Source organism: Astyanax mexicanus, chromosome 15, assembly GCF_023375975.1.
Source record: "Astyanax mexicanus isolate ESR-SI-001 chromosome 15, AstMex3_surface, whole genome shotgun sequence".
NCBI classification, from domain to species: Eukaryota; Metazoa; Chordata; class Actinopteri; order Characiformes; family Acestrorhamphidae; genus Astyanax; species Astyanax mexicanus.
Window position 1 is genome coordinate 30190406 of NC_064422.1, and position 19359 is coordinate 30209764.

At 37.8% G+C, this 19359-nt stretch overlaps 1 protein-coding gene across 1 annotated transcript in view; it reads left to right on the forward strand.

The window, feature by feature from the left end:
- The window catches only part of tbkbp1 (TBK1 binding protein 1), a 93654-nt gene that overhangs the window by 38648 nt on the left and 35647 nt on the right, over window positions 1-19359 (forward strand). The window contains exon 2 of the mRNA XM_007259170.4: window positions 16102-16347. Coding sequence (XP_007259232.3) covers window positions 16123-16347 — 225 coding nt within the window. The 5' untranslated portion in view covers window positions 16102-16122. The remainder of the gene's footprint in view (window positions 1-16101; window positions 16348-19359) is intronic.

Consider the following 19359-nt stretch of genomic DNA (forward strand, 5'->3'; position numbering starts at 1 on the left):
ATAGACTAGTTTTAAGACAAAACATCTCTATTATCACGATATGGATTTTTAATATCATGATATTTCTGTGTCACGATATATTGTCTACGATATAATATTGCCCACCACTATGGTGGACTACTCTTAATCCAGCAGTGACACAGATGTGTTTAAATCCTCCAGCAGCACTGCTGTGCTTCTACTTCTACCAGTACAACACACTCTAATACACACCACCATGCCAATGGGAACAACCCACTATCATAATGATATCTGGTCTGTGGTGGTCCTGTGAGGACCTATTCATTGAAGAACATTACTACTGGCAGTTAACACTATTAAAGCAAGTATGTGTGGCACACTAGACATTAAGCAGTGATTCATGTATTGCATATTGTTTTGTATTGGTTGATGGTGGAGTTTATTTGCATATATTGTATAGGTGCATAGGTGATGCTTGGCCCTACAAAGCTAAATGACCATAAACAGACCTAGCATGTGTTAAGAATGCTTTATTATTACAGTCTCAGTAGTGTCCATTCTGTCAGTTATCTCCAGTTAGACACATACAAAACTTTTGTTTTTTAAAAAATGACCTCTAATGCACCTAAGATTCTCCATGCTGTAGCTTTGATCTAACAACTTTCCAGCGTACAGGTCTCCAGTCCACTCACTTTAGCATCTGAACAGCAGTAATTTTGTTAATGTTTGCCCTAAATGACTCATTTTGCATTGCACTACCATGGCCAGACTGAGAATCTACATTCCTCTATCATAGTAATGGTCACTTTGTCACCGCCAGTGATGTCACACCTTGCCTGCAGTTCTGTTAATGGTTAGCACAGTGTCTGTTATCACCTGTGCACACGGCCCACTAAGGGAACAGGTGCAGGTGTGATTGTTTCAAAACAACTGTGAAAGCCTGCTGTTCAGTTTTATCTTTTAAAAGAGCCGCAGGAGTGAAATGTGTGTAAATGTGTGATAAAGGCCAGGCCAACATGAAAAGAGAGCAAGTTCTGAATTTGTATGTTACTCTTGTAATAGTAAGTGAGGAAGTCAGAGAAAAACTTTTCTTTTTCTTTTTAGAAATTATATTATATATGATTTTTGTATATACAGTAATATTTTTAACAGAAAGTACTGCTGTATATAAGGAGGTCACCCTTTATTCACTCAATATCCAGCCAAAATGCTTTTTAAGTTATGTATTTTCAGGAGATGTGTGCAAAGAGATTATATACAAGATGAGTAAAACAAAACAAAAAAACAACAACTCTGTAACACAACAGAAACTGAAATCTTTAATCACCATGGCTTTAGTCATAAGAAATGTCTATAAAACAGTCAAGGTCAGAAACAGGAAGAATCATGTTAACAGCAAGGGTAAATGTGAAGGGCAAAAAATGAGCAAAAAAGGTAAAAAAAAAAAATAAAATTAATCAACCAAATCCAGAAAGAGCAATTCAAAACAGCTTCACACTTCACAAATTGATCAGCGAACTAGCTGTCTATATAGATACTAGTAGTAACAAGTCACTGGTTAAAGGAATCAGTATTCAGGTGAGTGAGACTAGCTAGCTATTAAAGAGATTAGAGAATTTGGGAGTCATGTGAGAATTTGAGAGTTCATGGAAAATTTTACTGGGAAAGATGAGTGACAAATTTTGCTTTCACAAGTAATTTAAAAGAAAAAGGGGTTCTCAACATCCCCATAAGATCTGATACACCACTAAACCCCTTATATACAGTATTTCATCTGTCAGATCTAAATAAATCCACAGGTGATCTTGTTCATCCTTCTACTATGAAAAAGCAAATCTATGATGTGCTTCTGAGGAAGGATGCGAACCTGATGAATCAGCACTGAGAAAATATTTGAACCTCAACATCATTGATTTTTTTTTTTATTAATTCATTGGATAATGATTAAAAAAAAATAATAACAGGGAAAAAAAGGAAAGAAAATACTGTTCCTCCTGCAGATCTCTGAAAGAGAGTAAAATAAAAAAATGGAACGTATAATAAAGTATGGACTCACTCAATATAATTTCCTCTTAAATGCTTGTTTGCAGCTTCCTGACATGTAAAAACTGTTTTGAGCTTAAGTTTGTAACTTTACATACTAAAGTAGATACAGTGGCAGATTAATACAGTATTTACTTTGTAAAGAAATTGTTTCTTTTCTTAATGAGTTTTATGCTATATATGAGTATGCTATAATGTATATCAGAGAAAGAAATGTGTGTGTGTGTGTGTGTGTGTATGCACATTGCCGAACAGGCATATCTGTGTCACGATGTGTCACTGCCTTAAAGCGTTTGAATCCGCTGGTGGGTTGTAAGATGTGAGCAGGGCTGTGGATGAGAGCAGATTTAACACGCAGCGCTGCTAGAATGACACTTTTGTGCTTTGGCCACATTAACGAGATTACAGAGGGGATATATTCTGTGTGCCTGTGGAGATCATTATTAATTCATCCGCTGTGTGTGACTGTTTGGAGATATAGCCTTGGAGGAACAGAATCACCTCTGACAGATATCTGCTCATTTAAATTCAGGCATGTTTCAGGGAACGGGGACACGCTGTGTGACTTTTTCTAATGTGTGCTAGTGAAGTTAGGAGAGTACAAATGATGGTTAATTACACTGATTTATACGGTACTGCTGGGGAGGTGTTTTTTAGTTAGAGTATTGAAAATAAATAGATAGATAGATAGATAGATAGACAGACAGACAGACAGACAGACAGACAGACAGACAGACAGACAGACAGACAGACAGACAGACAGATAGATAGATAGATACTTTATTTATCCCGAAGTGAATTTAGGCATCCAGCAGCAACAACACAATACAATAAGAAACATACTCACCCACACACCCAACGATGGCAGTGTCATCCGAGAATTTCTGCAGGTGGCACATCTCAGAGTTGTACTGGAAGTCTGATGTGTAGAGAGTGAAGAGGAAGGGGGAGAGCACAGTCCCCTGTGGTGCTCCAGTGCTACTGACCACAGTCTCCGATGTGCCGTCAGTGAGCCTCACGTACTGTGGTCTGCAGGTGAGGTAGTCTGTGATCCAGGACACCAGGTGAGGATGCACATTCATCTTCACCAGCTTGTCTCTGAGAAGTGGAGGCTGGATGGTGTTAAAAGCACTGGAGAAATCAAAAAACATGATTCTCACAGCACTACTCCACTTGTCAAGATGAGAGTAGGTTCGGTGGAGGAGGTAGATGACTGCATCCTCAACACCAATCTTCTCCCGATATGCAAACTGGAGAGGGTCCAGTGCATGCTGTACCTGCATGCACTGCTGTATGAGATTTGAAATATTAACTATACCTTATAAGATAAGATACCTTCACTCCAGTTTCATCCACTGCACTCTGTAGTTCTTTCAAATTGATTGTTGTCCAGAAAGGAATGGCATCCCCTGGACACCTGTTTGTTTGTAGCCCCGCCCCCTTGTTACCCAGTCCCACGTGTTTCCTGTTTCCTGTCCCCTTCTGTGTGTATAAATAGTCCTCCTTGTTCTTGTGTTCCTTGTCTGTGGTTTTATGTTCTACCGTCAGTCAAGTTATGTGTTTTCATGTTTTTACTGTGTCTCTTGGTTCTTTTGTTTGTTTATTTTGTTAATAACTCACACATTTGCAGGTGCGTTCGCTTTCCTCGTCTCCTTCTTGCTCCCTACCTGACACTGACTTTCTGTTTGGACAATGAGTTGCATTGTTAAGGAAAATTATTTTCAGTTAATTTTTCATTTTTCATCTTTATAAATATCATAGTTACTTTTATCAGAAATGTATCAGAAAGGTGGTGATTGTAAAACATATCGTTCTTATTGTATATTTCTATGATTCAGATCTGCCGGCACTGATATTAACAACAAGAGAATCACACTGAAGACTTTCCTCTCTACACTGTAATTAACTGCTTAATTGCTTTGTTTCTAATTGTGTGTTTACACACAGTTACATCTTCACACAACAGTGTGGAACAGTCTATTATTGAGACTGGGGAGGGGCGGCAAGTTAATATAAACAACATAGCAGAAAAAAAAAGATTTTAAATGTGTACAGAAATTTAACATCAACATATACAGTAGCAGTGAAAGGTTTGGACACACCTTCTCATTTAATAATGAACTTATCCTGTGCAAAAGAGGTAATTCTGGGTCTTCCTTTCCTGGGGCAGTCCTGATTAGAGCCAGTTTCATCATAACATTTTTCGGACTTACTAAACTTCAAACACATTCTGGTTTAACACTTTTTTGTTGACTAAATAATTCCAAAAAATATAGTTTGGATGACTTTAGTATTAATTTACAATACAGAACATTTTAAAATAACGAAAATCCACTGAACTAAAAATGTGTCTGGAAATTTGACTGGTACTATGAATGCCTAAATGAAAGCATGTCATATGATATTTTTATTTGTAAAAGTTTCATTAAGGTTACAGTAAATGTAATTGTTTGAACAGAACCCATAGTGTCACCGCTATCAAGGATTACAAAAACAAGTTCCAGATATGAAGATTCTGCTAAAGAATAATCACTTTTAGACGCATTGAAACCCAGTTTATAATGGAGATGTGTAAGTAAAAAGAGCCTTTTAATTGGAAAAGTGAATGATCTTTAGAGCTATAAAAGTGTACATAAATCTATTTCATTTTTATTGGGCCCTGGATAGCTGCCTTTTTTCTCTAGTACTCTAATTTCCTAAGAACACTACTGTTTAATCTTAATTTTCATCGTTTTCAGAAACAGTAGTATAATGCACAGTTCACTCAGGGATGCTTAAGTTCAAAAGGAAACTTTTAGTTTGTTGTTTGTTTACTTCAATCCTACAATTTTAAACCACATTTTCTGCCAGTGCTGGGAGAGTTAAATACTAGCACATGCCTCCTTTCTCATAAAGGCAGCCAAACTCAACTTTCTGAACTGCTGCTAATGAAACATCACGATGCTAGCGCTGACTAGCAGCCTGCTGAGTAATGGAGGGTGAGGGAGTGCCATCCTTCCCACTCAGTGAGAGAGAAGCCAATTATCCTTTCTGGAACTCCTGGCCACAGATGGCTGTGGCATCACCAGGGATCAAGCAAGTGATCTCTTGATGATAGAGCCAGTGCTTAGATGGCTACATGTCTCAGGTGCCCCTGATTCATTAAATAAGTTTCCCTCAGGGGCACCAATTCTAAGCCAATTGTGTCCTTGTTAAGACAGTATCTTTTGTCTGGGTATACTTGGAGTGTCTGCAGCACGGAAGAGTTTATATGTTTTTTTATATCTCACCTGTCTACACTATTAGTTCAGTTTACGATAGTTCTAGCAGTACAGGCCCTGTTTTAGCGTTCTTTAGGCGAGCTGCTAAGCACGTAGCTTGATTTAGGGCATTTTGGTGTTTCTTTGCTATCATAACGATGGGAAAAGTATGCCTTAGACTGCTTGTAAACCACAAAAAGTATCTACTAATTCTCTTAGTTAATCATGGCTGTGTTTTGGGTGTAACTTGCAATAAACCAATCAGAGTGTCACTTGTCATTCCCTTTAGAAGCCAGGTGTTCTCTGACTTGCTATTTCTGAGACTGCTATTTCAATGGCGTAGCTACCTGGATGTATCCACCACTTCCGTAACAAGCAGAGTGTATAGATGTTGGGCAGGTGCCTTTGTTGACAATTTACTGCCAAGATAGCAATGAACGTCTGTCGGTTGACGTCTGTTTAGGTTGTTATCATTCAGTCAGTGGCACAGCTGTGTTTTCAGTTGGCAAGAAAGCAATATGCCAGAAATATAGTTCATGTTTTTTTTTCATTCAGTATAATAAAGAAGAAAAGGGTTTTCATCCAAATTTTCAATTATCTAGTTTTTCATTAAACAAACAAAAAAAAAGTTGAATCTTCTCTTGATTTTTTTTTTTAGATTTGTCCATTTGATCCCATTTGATGGTATTATCCAACTTGCAAAATGCAAAAATGAAAAAATTCCAAAAATTTCGATTGTGAGGGGCAGAGATGAAAAAAATTTAATTGGAAAAATGGATGAAAAGAAAAAACAATTTTCTAATTTTGCATTTAGCCTCTGTCAGAAAATGAAATTAATAAATGTTACACTGACCCACCACACCCATCAGCATAGATATATTCACAATCTGTGTTGCTATTTAAACGAAGCATGCAGAAAGCATGAAAATAGACTTTTGGTGGAGTGTATTGTGGAGTGCATTGCGACACGGCTTGGGCAGGGTGAATAGACTGTAGACTGTAGTCGCTCTACACAATCCTGACAGGAGAATGACAAACACAAACTGTGCAGCAACAGATGACCTTCTGTTTCTGAATGTACCTCTACTGTTACATCGACTAGGTAGGAGTGTCTATTTGAGAGAATATTGAGTGGAGGCAGTGTTTAAAAACTACAGCAGCATTGCTGTGTCTGATCCACTCATAACCGCAGAACACACACTACTAACACACCACCACCAGTCTCAGTGTCACTGCAGTGCTGAGATTAAATTACCCATCACTCAAATAATACCTGTCCTGTGGTGGTCCTGTGGGGTCATGACCATTAAAAGACAGAGTGAAAACTACAAAACTACTAAAGTGCTCCTTTATGGTAAAATGGAGGTGGTTTTAATGATGTGGCTGGATATTGCCTCTGTTCTTAGGGAAACAAGGCACATCACCTTCAGTCCAGCTGAAATCTATTAAACATACTGGTAAGTTTAGACTGAAATCTTCAGGGATGTTGACAGAAAATCAATTTCAGATGCTCCTTTTGGGCCTGTGGATCCTTCAGAAGGCCTCGGTGATGCATTTGCTTCCTGACAGCGAGAAACAACATTTAATAGCACGTTCCTTCCACTCCAAAAGCTCTTAAGACCGTCTGCAATAACACTCCAATAACACTGATGCCTTCAATGTGAATGGGCAGTCATATGGAAATTGTGTTCATTGTTGGGACACTATAACATCCAAATCTAGGTTAAACTGTGAATCACTCTTGCAGTGATTATAATATTCAATAAAATATGTATTAGGTGCTAAGTGAGTCCTACACAGGGATGAAAGCACTGAATTATGAACTTCTTACAGTGAATATGCATAAACCACTCTTCTGCTGTTAAACCACACAGCTGGCAGTGAGCATAAGTGACTATTAGACATGTTTTAGCACTTTATAATGTGTTTACCTTCATCGTCACAGATTAGTAGTGCTTTATTATAGTGTTGTTTTATATTTGCATATTCTCCATGTCATTTTACCACATTGTGGACAAAACGTTAAAATAAGTCACTACCAAATACAGTAAATCACTACCTAATTTTACAACTTTAAAACAAACATTGTGATGCTGCCTTACTATGCAATATTTGCAATATTTTATCCAGTAACAGAGTTGACATTTCCTCTATTTTGTGCTTTAACTCCCTGTGCTACCCTCAACCTTGATTCCACATGTCTAAAACAGAATGTCATGAATTTTCACAGATAGTGGTGAATAAAAGGGGAACCTGCTGCATAATGCTATGATGCACTATGTATAATTTGTAATTAAGATTACATTATTCAGATAAACACTGTAGGGAGACACTCTAGGGCATCTACTATGGCATTTCTTGGAGTTTACAAATCTAAGACAGCACATCATGAGTTCTTTATATAAAGGCACATTAATGGAATGTAGAGTTTATCCCATTGTGAGGGCTGGGAACCTGAACCTTTTGTGCAGACCCACAATGCACATTCAGGAACCTGAATAAAGTTGAGTCAAGTATCAGAAGAGTCGAATAGAACAGTGAATGAGCAGTTCTGATTCAGTGAAATATCAGCTCTAGAAATTTTGGACATATGCATATTTTTTGGAGAAAACTCCCCTAATTAGCATCATTCTCATGACCCCCAGTGATTAAGTTATAATCCTGTTATGGGTTGTGACCCCAGGTTAAGAACCTCTAATATAATATAATATAATATATATATATATATATATATATATATATATATATATATATATATATATATATATATATATATATATATATATATATATATAATAGTACTACTAGTGCTGGGCAGTATTTTTCAAGATTCTGGCGGTTTCACGGTATATCACAGTATTTTTACTGTTAGGGGTACACATAATATAAAACACTAAGGCTTTAAATTAAGGCTTTGATTAGAATTGGATTTACTTTGTCCCACACAATTACACAATATATAAAGAAATCAGACTTTATTAGCAGAAAAATAGCTAAAGAATGTAAACAATAGGCCTTAAAAATAGATACGCTAACAAATTATATTATATTTTTACACGTCTCCCTTTAAAATATTAAATATTTTAATAAATAGTTCCATAAACACTATAAACAAACCTAAAATACTCAATGCACTCAAAGAATTTAAAGAGACATTTCTTAAAAGTCCTAATGATACAAGTTAGATACAAGTTTAATATAAATTTACTATATGTTATTCCTGAAGCCATTATAGGCATTACAATATTTAAATCAGCTACAATTTCCTTTTTTCTCCAGTCAAAAAATAACTAAGAGTACGGTATATTGTACACTTCAGTATTCCGTACAGTCGACCTTTTCCCATGATTTAAACAATAGACTACTTTATTATAAACTATTGTTATGTGTAAAATATAGTCTGAGGTCATTATCAATCATTCTTCTTTCCATCAAAACAGGTCAGTGACCATCCAAAAACTTTATCGACTAGTTCAAGTAAGGTTTTACCAACTTTTAACATCACATTTCACCCAAAATGCAACTCTAAACATCCAACTAACAGCATCTATTGTAATATTTGATTGAGGAATTAATAATCATAGTTTATAACTTACTTTAAAAACAATGGTGACATTGTCACAATGGTGCACAATGGTGACAGGACCGAAACTGTGTACGGAATACCATTCTCTTATGTTACATTCAAATCATCCTTCAAGCTAGTATTAATATATTTAAAGGGCTGTAGTTACTGCTCTATTTTACTGAGATAAAAACACTCATACAGTAGAAACAGCAGCAGGTGGTGTTATGATTTCTATGCAGGACGTAGCTAGACCAGCGTTTGACTCTCTTCTTTGGCTCTGCAGCACCCTCTAGCGGTATGGCGGTATGAGAGAAATGCATACTGGTTCAAGTTCACCCCGCAGTATACCGAATAAAGCAGTACTGCCCAGCACTGAGTACTACTGTTTAAAAAGGTTTAATAGAAATAAGAGATATATCTGGGAGATGTGAAATGTACATCCAGTTCTACAATTTACTGTACAGTATTTGGTAAGAATTAAGTGTTACTATGCTGTAATGACACGTTTATAGGGTCTAATGCCTGTAAAATAAACTTTTACAAAGTGCTTATTTGCTTTCACTGGTTCACCCAGTTTGACTTTAGTAACAGCTTATACCACTTTAGTCTGGGTGTGTATGTAAATGTGTGTGTGTGCATGTGAGTGTTAGTCTATCGCCTCCATCTCAGCCCTACAGGTAACAGATAATTTCCTGCGGTCATTGGTCTAATGAAGCTGGAGAGGATGGTGGAATTTCTAATGGGCGTGCAGTGAACCTGAGAGCAGAGTAAATGAGGAGGGAGAGAGAAAGAGAGAGAGAGAGAGAGAGAGAGAGAGAGAGTGAGTTCGAAGTGCCTGTTGAATTTGCTGCCAGGCACTGGCCGAATGAAGGATGTCCTCCTGTCCAACTATCTGTGCTCATATCCTGCCAGCATTTCAGAGCTGTGACAAGATATCAGTCCTGTATTTTAATTACCATACTTATGCCGGTGCGCTCACTCTCAGATACCACAGCACTGGTGAGAGAGATGATTTACTTTCTCCCTCTGTTATGCTACACTGTAGAAATATATCAATGCTGCATGAGGCCTTTATCAAATATATATAGTTTGCTGTGTGTCATGACTGTTTGAGTCAACGGGTTCAAATGATGTAAAAAAAAAAAAAAAGTCATTCACTTATATTTCACGCCTTTTTTTTAAAAGTTATAATGGAAAAAGTGTTTCACATAAAACTGATGATTTTGGTAAATAAATTAACAGAAGCCCAAAGATATTTTGCCATCTGGTAGAAGCATTCCTGGAAAATCCTTGCTTTGTGTGGACGGGCATTATCCTCCTGAAAAATAGCAGTCAGTGGCTATAAAATGTCCTACAAACATTTCTAGCTGTTAATAATCCTTGTATTACCACTAGGGGTAACCGACACAGCAAAGGCAGGTTTAAAGCTCTAATCATGAGGCCTCCAAACTCAAATTTGACCATCGATTTGATTTGTCACTGAACAGTACAGTTGACCGTACAGTTCTGATGATACAAATCCAACTATAAGGTACCGATAATACGGTTGAGATAATATGGTTCCAATGGTAGTTGGCTGACATTCAGCCTAGATGTCTATATGTCTATGCAATTCACTAAAACAACCATCCTGCTTCTATCAGTCTAATGATATCTTTTAAAGTGGGAAAAATGTCTTTGAGTGCATCCAACATGCATATTAAGCATTCGCTGACCTCTCACCAAGAGGTACACTACCCAAAAGTAGCCTCTGAGAACATTTTTCAAGGATACAAGGATATTTTATTGTCACATGATCCAGTTTACACCCAAGAGCTGTTGTTAAAATAGATAATATAGATAAAATAAGATAACAAAATCAAAGAATACAATAAAAATAGAATAGAACAAGATAGATAAAGATAACTACACAAAAAAATATAAATAAATAGGGAGAGTAGACAGGTAGCAGCAACATGATAATGGAATTAAGAGCAGTTTTTATAAGACAGTGAGGGAATCATTTTATGCCCTCTTGTTTTGAGACCTTGTGTCCATTAACACACCTTCCTGAGACATATGCCTGCTAATTTCCGCAACAATCTAGGTTGTATTTGTTTGTTAATGAGTGCTATTCACAATAGTAGTAAAGTGTGGGCCTACATTGATTGATTAACAGGTTTAAAAGGTTACAGAACAAACAACCCATTTAAAGGTTCTATGAAGAACCAAGAGTGTTTTTTTTTCTCTTGCCATTAAAAAAACCTTTTCAGCACCTGTATTTGTGCTGGCTTCTCTTGTATGTGAGGACCACAATAAAAGCAGGCCAAGCGTCAACCACACACCTGGCCCTTACAGAAATAGAAGCTCAGGGCAGGGACTGAAGACATGCACAGGTTAATAGCTGAGGTTCCAAATGTCCCAGAAATTACTTTAATGTCCTCCACCTCCACACATTCCTTCTCATCAGAGCGGCAATCGCACCGTCTTTCTCTCCGTGTCCACGCTGCTAACCCATGAGCAAGTGTATCAGTATGTGTGTGGGTGTTCTTTTGGATTACCCCTGAAGGAGAGAGAGAGAGAGAAAGAGAGAGAGAGAGAGAAAGAAAGAAAAAGAGAAGGATCTCTGCCAAGGCTTTTTTTTTACATATAAAGTATGGTACACATGCAAGCAGTTGAAAATAGCTCAGTAAGCAAGGAGTGGCTGACTCATTTTGTGTGCAGTGAATTCTCCTCACACCTCCGTACCACATCAGATGGATAGCCTGATGCTACATGCATCTCCATCTCATCTTACATGCACTGTGCGGTCTATTTTATGGCCTTTTTCTTCCTCCTGCCATTGTTTTGACTTCAGCTTGCATCTGGTGTTATCCACGGCCTGCCCTGGGCTGGGGCAGTCGTGTTGTCAGTAAACAGGTGTTACTGATATCACTCCGCCAATGGATCACGATCTGACAGACGCACACACACACAGAGACTGAAGGGCACGGATGGAGGCAGCACACAGGAGGCTGATTTACAACACTGGATTCTGCATAAAAGGATTCAGTCTGCTTCATCACAGCTCCATGATGTTTTTATTTTAATTAAGTTGTACAGGTGTTTTTTTAACCCCTTAACAGCCTGGGATTTTTGTCAATTGTTATGATATTACACCACTAAATCTTGAGGATTTCTACTCAAGCATTACATATAAGATTTCATGTTTGATAAGGACCATTACTGAAAAGCATAATTGTAATTGTAATAGAAAATATAAAAAAAAATATTTAAGTAAATCTGCTTATGTCAAAATAAAATGAATAAAATCATAAAATTGACTTCATCCTAGTGATGTCAAACTCGAAACGCGGAATCGAACTGAATCGATTCATTTGAATCACGGTGTTTCGAAACACTGTTTCGAAGTCTGTATCAAAAGAGGAAAGCCACGTGACTGTTCCAAAAAACGGGGTTAAAACGTTTCGAATCTTTTCACGCGTTTTAGTCCACGCTTATGTTCAAGCAGCTGGTCTGAGATCAGAATGCTTAGTCTCATATCTGCCCAGAGGAAAAGACCCTATGGATTACTGGCTCAGACACTCTGTCGTCTTTCCTCATTTGTTTCAATAAAAAAAATATCTCTCAATTCCAGCAACTCAGCAGTCCAAGCACTGTGGAACAGATCCTGTTAATTAATAAAAACAACTGATTAATTGTAATGTTTAATAAATAAAGTATTACACAAGCATTTCCCTACCTTGCAATGTAAAATGAATAATGTCAGCTATACAAATCCACTGACTGTGTATCATAATGAAAAATACATCTTAATGACATCATTAAAACAACCCTGTTCTCTACAAAATGATATGTTTTCATGACTCAAATTTATTTAGGGACAAAATGTGCTATGGGGGAATATTTCTTTAATTTTTGATAAAAACACATCACTTCTGTTTCTGTTAAGAAAAAGTTGTGGATTAAGGCCCTGGTTGCCCACTAGATGTCACTGTGGCGTGTGATGATTAGACATTTCAATTTTCCAAATCAATTGGTTCATTTGATTCGATCTCCCAAAAGCCCCACTTTTGCCATCACTACTTTATCCTGGACGAGGAGAGCGGACGCACGCGCAAGTAATACAATTTATTAAACAGAAAACAAACAAACAATAAACCAACCAGGAACTTGTAGAACAAACTGAATCACAAACAGAACAAAAACGCAGCTAAGACAGACGTATACAAGCACAAGAACCGACAAACTAACACTGAACAAACAGGAGCTTAAATACAAACACACAAGGCGGGAAAGGGAACAGGTAACACCTGGGGACTGATTAATGAGGGGCGGAGCTACAAATGATGGGTTGATTCCTTGTACTGATATGGAATTCATAAGTGGAGCAGGCAAGGTCCAGCCCAAGTGTCCTGTACACTTAACTTAATTAAATAATTTAGTTGCACACCCTTTTGGGAAAATAAAAATCTGAAAACAATTCCTTGCTTTAACCATCAACACAAGCTTCACAAGCTCATCTAAATTTTTTCCCCATTTCTCCCCAATTTACACGACCAATTACCCAACCCACTCATTAGGACTCCCCCTATCACCAGCGATGCCCCAACACACCAGGAGGGCGAAGACTAACACATGCTTCCTCCGATACATGTGAAGTCAGCCACCGCTTCTTTTCGAGCTGCTGCTGATGCAGCATTTCCGAGCAGCCAGCGCGCCAAGAGGAAAGCGCAGCGGCTCGGCTCCGGTACATCAGCTCACAGACGCCCTGTGCTGCAGACATCACCCTAAGAGTGATGTGGGGAGAGAGCACCATCTACCCACCCGGAGGGAGCAGGGACAATTTTGCTCCTTCTGAGCGCCGGCAGCTTGATGGCAAAGCTGCATGAGCTGGGGTTTGAGTGGCAGCGCTTTTACTCCGCTGGACCACTCGGTGCAAGGATTACTCTTCTTTTTGCCTTTTTCTCTGCTTTTTTGTCTTGTTCCAATACACACAAAGGTAATAAATGTGTATAACAAAATGCATGCATCCTGCTTGTTATGCACACAGACCCACAGTAGTGCACAACCCCCCTACTGTATGGTTTATTAAACATTAAGCCCAAAACAACAGTTGCAACAGTTTTCCCGTTGTTATAACTGCAAAGACATACTGACACACCCTAAATCAGGCTACGCACTGCCTGGAAGTGTTTGAGGTTATCAGGTATCTGTGTACATAACATCAGAAATCATATATCAGGCTGGAGAAAGCTGGAGTATTTCTTTAAAAACATTTCTACCTCTTTGTTGGGTGATGATGTCATCTCTCTCTCTCTCTAATGGCATCCTCAGCAGCATGTACTAGACGGAGGTCATGCAGCTCATCTATTTTAACTAAGCCCTGGCTTTTGTCTTTACTAAATATTTGATGCCCTTTTTCTCAAGCCCGAGCAGCTCAGTACAGCAGCCACTCACAACACTCACAGGAGGGCAAGGGTCTGAAAGATTTCTGCAGCACCCGGGAACACCAGGGGGTGGTTTGCATGGATATTAGCCTAGCCGCTGATGCTAATGAAGTGTGGCAGAGACAGAAAACAATTTTCTGCAGTGGAATGCAGGAGCTGATCAGACACAGCATCCCTGGGGAACTGAACGCTAGTTAGCTTGCATCCCAGATTCATATAAGCAAATTAAAGGCAGAATTTGGTGAAAAATCTCATTTGAACAATTTACTTTTGTCCCCAAATGTCATAAATTAAGAAGAAAGTACTTGGGGTACTACTAATTTTGTCCACACAGTTCACTGTGTCCCAGTTGCTACACCCTAATACTATAGAGTGTATAGCATATACTAAACTTTATATTGAAGGTTTAGCAACTAAGTGGCAGAATGTTAATGTACATTGTATCATTTTGTACTAAAAGTAAGTGACGAAATGTCAATGTTATATCAGAAAATACATGGTCGTTATCTTGTTATCTTGCCGCTGTATTTTCATGGTTATCCAGTTGTTCCAGACATTAGTGGCTCCTCCCCTTCTGTGTTGCATAGTATGATGGGATTAGAGACAATCTTAACCACCTTCAACTGTAGTTAAGTATTTGGGTATTATCAATTTTGACACTTTTATCTGTACTTCAGACTTCATACTTCAGCAATAGTTATTAGATAGGTTTTAGGTATTAGATATTGCAACTTTCCGAAGTATTGCCAACTTTTCACTGTTGTGTACTGAGCAGTTTTGTTCTGTCTGCTGAATCTGCTGCTGATCTTTGTCTTGCAATTTAACTTACTTTGTTTTTGGCTTTTGGGTTGCCTCTTGGTGTACTGCTTTTCAGGTCTTAACCTTAAACGTTTTTGCTTGGTTTTTTTGGGGGGGTACATTCTAATTACAGTTGTAATTACATTTGTTGCTCTCATTTCTTTTGTATTTGACCAAACACACAGTTTTACATCAGCAAACATTTGTTTTGTTTCAGTAACAGTATTATGATCAAACATATATTATAATATAATATAATATAACATTCTTGGCATGTTCTAATGCAGTCTTAACATATAACATGTATGAATGTTTGGACATTGCAACAGTTGCAAATGTTTCATATAAATGAAATATTTTGTTTCAATCATTTCAGACCTTGATTAGGAAATTAGGCATAATGCACGCAACTGAATGTAATGAGGAACTGTCAACTGAATCAGATTTCTAAGAAGACACAACCATGGCTTTCTCTGAGAAGCATCAAAAGAGCTTAAAAAAGAGTAATTAACGTCCACAGGGCAAAGCGTATATGATTTTTTTTATTATTAATGAATGGAATGGATGGAATGTTTGTTAAAAATGGTAGTTCAGGGGAACTGTGGAGGTCACAGTAAGAAATACAGTTGTGAGAGAAAAAAAAACATTTCAGAGAAATCAGCCTGTATCAACTCAAAACCACAATATTAGTGCCAAGAATCTGCCAGAAGACTTTACTTAGTCAAGAGTGGGGGTGGGGGGGTGGGGGGGGCAACATCCAGTTGGAAAGTATTACATGGCTGTTGAGAAGAATGAAAGTAATGACCCTATGAGATGTCCAAAAATGTGTACAGATTCCACAGATTTTTTATTATATGTATTTTTAATATTTGATTGATTTTATTAAGTAAAGATTGCTTTTGATGTGCAGTCTGCCCAATGCTTATCTGTGGGGTCTACTCTTTGTCACAGCGTAATTAAATAGGTTGTGTGCACATGATTGTTCACATATTAACATCATTTTTGATCAAATGCTCTTTCTAATGGGACATTTTTTTTTTACTTTTGTCTTTCCGTCTCTCAGGCTGAGGAAGGGGAGTGAGTGATGGAGTCTCTGTTTGGGGGGGAGCTGGGCCTGCTGGGGGGCAGTGAGGGACTGAAAGAGGATGGCTGTGGAGTGGGCTGGTCCGGATCGCCCTCTCCGGAGGACATGTACTCAGCCTCCCACTTCGCCCTCATCAGCGCTTACCAGGACATCAAGACCAGGCTGGTGGGGCTGGAAAGAGAGAACACCGACATCAAGAGGAAACTGAAGATCTACGAGATAAAGGTAATGCTCAGGGCTCAGGAGGAAGAGCTGTCTGTGTAAACGGATGCGAGACGTTATCATTAAGGGAGAGCTGGAATTGAGAGGATTCGGGCCTCTGCTTCTCAGATTGACAGAGTAAAAAGGCAGTGATCAATACGCAGTTTGAGCGGCGGAATAAATGACAAGGCGTATTGATACTGAGAAGTTTCTCTCCACGGGTGGCATTCATAATAACATCTGGGATCAGATAGGGCTCTTTAAGAGCACTGCTCAGGCCCTGACGTGCTGTTTGAAAGAGTTTTATTTATAACCCAGCTGGCATGTGAGCTCAGCGGTGTATAAACAACTCTGCTGCCTCTCTGCATGTCTGGGAGCATGAACCCCCGTATAAACAAACGTCATACTGAAAATAATGCATTGTGTTTTATTTAGATTATGGAATGCAGTGCAGTCACCTTGCAGTAGTATACTGTATGCAAATGAATATACATTGACCACGTGTTTTATAAATTTTTTTTTGAAAGTCTGTTCAGCTACTCGTTCAGGCGGTTATGTAATCAGCCAATAGTGTGGTAAAAGAACAGTGCATCAAATAAGCAGATGATGGCTCGCAACTTCAGGTTACATTCATATCAACAGAAAAAAAAAATTTGATCCTTAAGTTTGATTTGATTGTTGGTACTAGACAGACTGGTACCAGAGTGTGAGTGTGTTTAAACTGCTGATCATCTGAGATTTTTATATAGAACTGTCTCTAGAGTTTACTCACAGTTGGCGACATTTATATTTGTTGTATATTCTTACTTTTATTGTCAACTATATAGGTGTCTCTCATTTTTGTTTTTAATAATATGTTATTTTGCTTTGTGCTTTATGCCTGTTTGGCTTTGTATGTAAAGTGCCTTTGAGAATCTTGAAAAGTGCTATATATATATATGTATAAAAATGTATTATGCAGATTCATATATTTTGTTGCTAAAGATCTGATAACCACACTGTACAGCTGCAGTGAGCAGAAAACTGCAGCTCCAACAACAAAAGACTAAATCAGATTCTACTTCGACCAGCTAAGAACAGAAAGCTGAGGCTGCAGGTGCCAAAGATTCACCAAAACCCAGAATACTCTGAATTTGGAGCTGACGATTCGTGAGCTTTAAAGGGAATGGTTTTAGAAGTAGGATGGATTACTGTAGGTTGATCTGCTGAATGTCAATTTCAAATCCGGGCTGGTAAAGGTAAAGGTGATGTAAGGGTGAGGGAAATATTTTCTTGGGTCTTTTAATACTAGTACATCATGGCATCACACATCCAGACAGACCCCTGTGTAAAAGCTCTGCATGTCTGATGATCACTAAAATGTTCCATTCCCACAATAAATTACTACTAAAACTACATGGCAGTGTGAACATAGATGTGTTTGCTGTCCTCTTCCTCTTTCTACTGTTCAAATTGTTCAAACAGAGAGAAGAATATCGACGCACTTTGATATGTGCCACAGTTGAGCAAAAATGCATTTTCATTGCGAGATACACATACCTTCTACCTCATTCTTTGCACAACATTTGATGCAGAAAGTAAAACCCTTTCTTTATTCCAGATGTCTAGATATGTGTAAAAACTGAGATTTTCCTTTTTCCTCTGTTAAAATATTTGGCTGTTGGCTTATAAATAGACTATTTACCTAGTCTAACTGTAAAACAGAGCATTAAATATTTGGAACAGACCAGCATTATATATGTATTCATATGTTTAAATCTGAAATCAAGTGCTATCTGCGTGTAGATGTTAATTTTATAGTATGATATAAGAGATCATTGAGATTCAACCAGAAATATCCACACATTGTGATATTAAGTTCCATCCAAACTTCGTTGTTCTCCAACAGGATTTTTATAATCTTCACTTTGGAGTGTTTTTTGAAATGTTCTGTTTTCAGTGACCAAAAATGGTATTATCATGTGGATAAAAAGTCAAAACTCAGACAAAAACCTCAATTTTAAAAAAAATATCTGCTATAGTTATGGACAATGCCCAAGTACTATTACTAACCATGCACATCTCTTTATTATAAGTAAAAATGCACAGTTTACCTACTTTTTTAATGCAATATCATCTCCCTACTTAAAGTCCTAATCTTGGGTAAAAGTTACATAAGCAATACTCTCACTGACCACAAGCCTGCTGTATTTGTTGTATTTTGTGCAATCAAAAAGCTTTAACAACACAACATAGTATATGGTCAGTAATTCTCTCCTGGACTCCCAGCCACAGATGGCTATGGCACTGACGAGGACTAAAGCTTAAAGTAATGACATTTTGATATTACACAAGGTATAGAAGATATACAATATATACATGGATGTTCAGAAACAGACAGGGGCAAATAATATTGTAGTTCTAAGGGAAGTGCATCCCCAATACTGCTGCCAAGCGATTATTCATTTGTATTTAATTACATACACCTAACATGCCTGGCATCCTTCCAGAACAGCCTTTCCTGTGTGTTCCCAGAAGAAACGAGCATCTTCCTTGCTGTGTCTGTAATTGAATCATTAATCTTCTTCATGCTGTGGAAGCACTAGACTGAGTAAGACTGCTGTACTCAGCAGCGCTGGATGGCCATGATCCACTATAACCTCTTCCCTGGAGCTTTAAACCTGCTCTGCCTGTGAGATCCCTCAGAATCACCCAACAGCTGCAGCAACTGCTAGGATCTGCGCAGGGTAAATTACAAGCACTAACCACTGAAAATATTATGATGCAATTTTTATAAATATAGTTGATTTTGGTATAATATACAGCTCTGGAAAAAATTAAAAGACCAATTCTGTTTCTAAATCAATTTCTCTGATTTTGCTATTTATATGAATATGTTTGAATAAAATGAACATTGTTGTTTTATGCTGTAAATTACGGACAACATTTCTCCCAAATTCCATTTCCATTTCATTTATTTGCAGTTTTAAGAGTTCAGAAGACATTATTTAGTGGATAACCCTGTTTTGGTCAATTTGAATTTGGTAAAATCAAAGA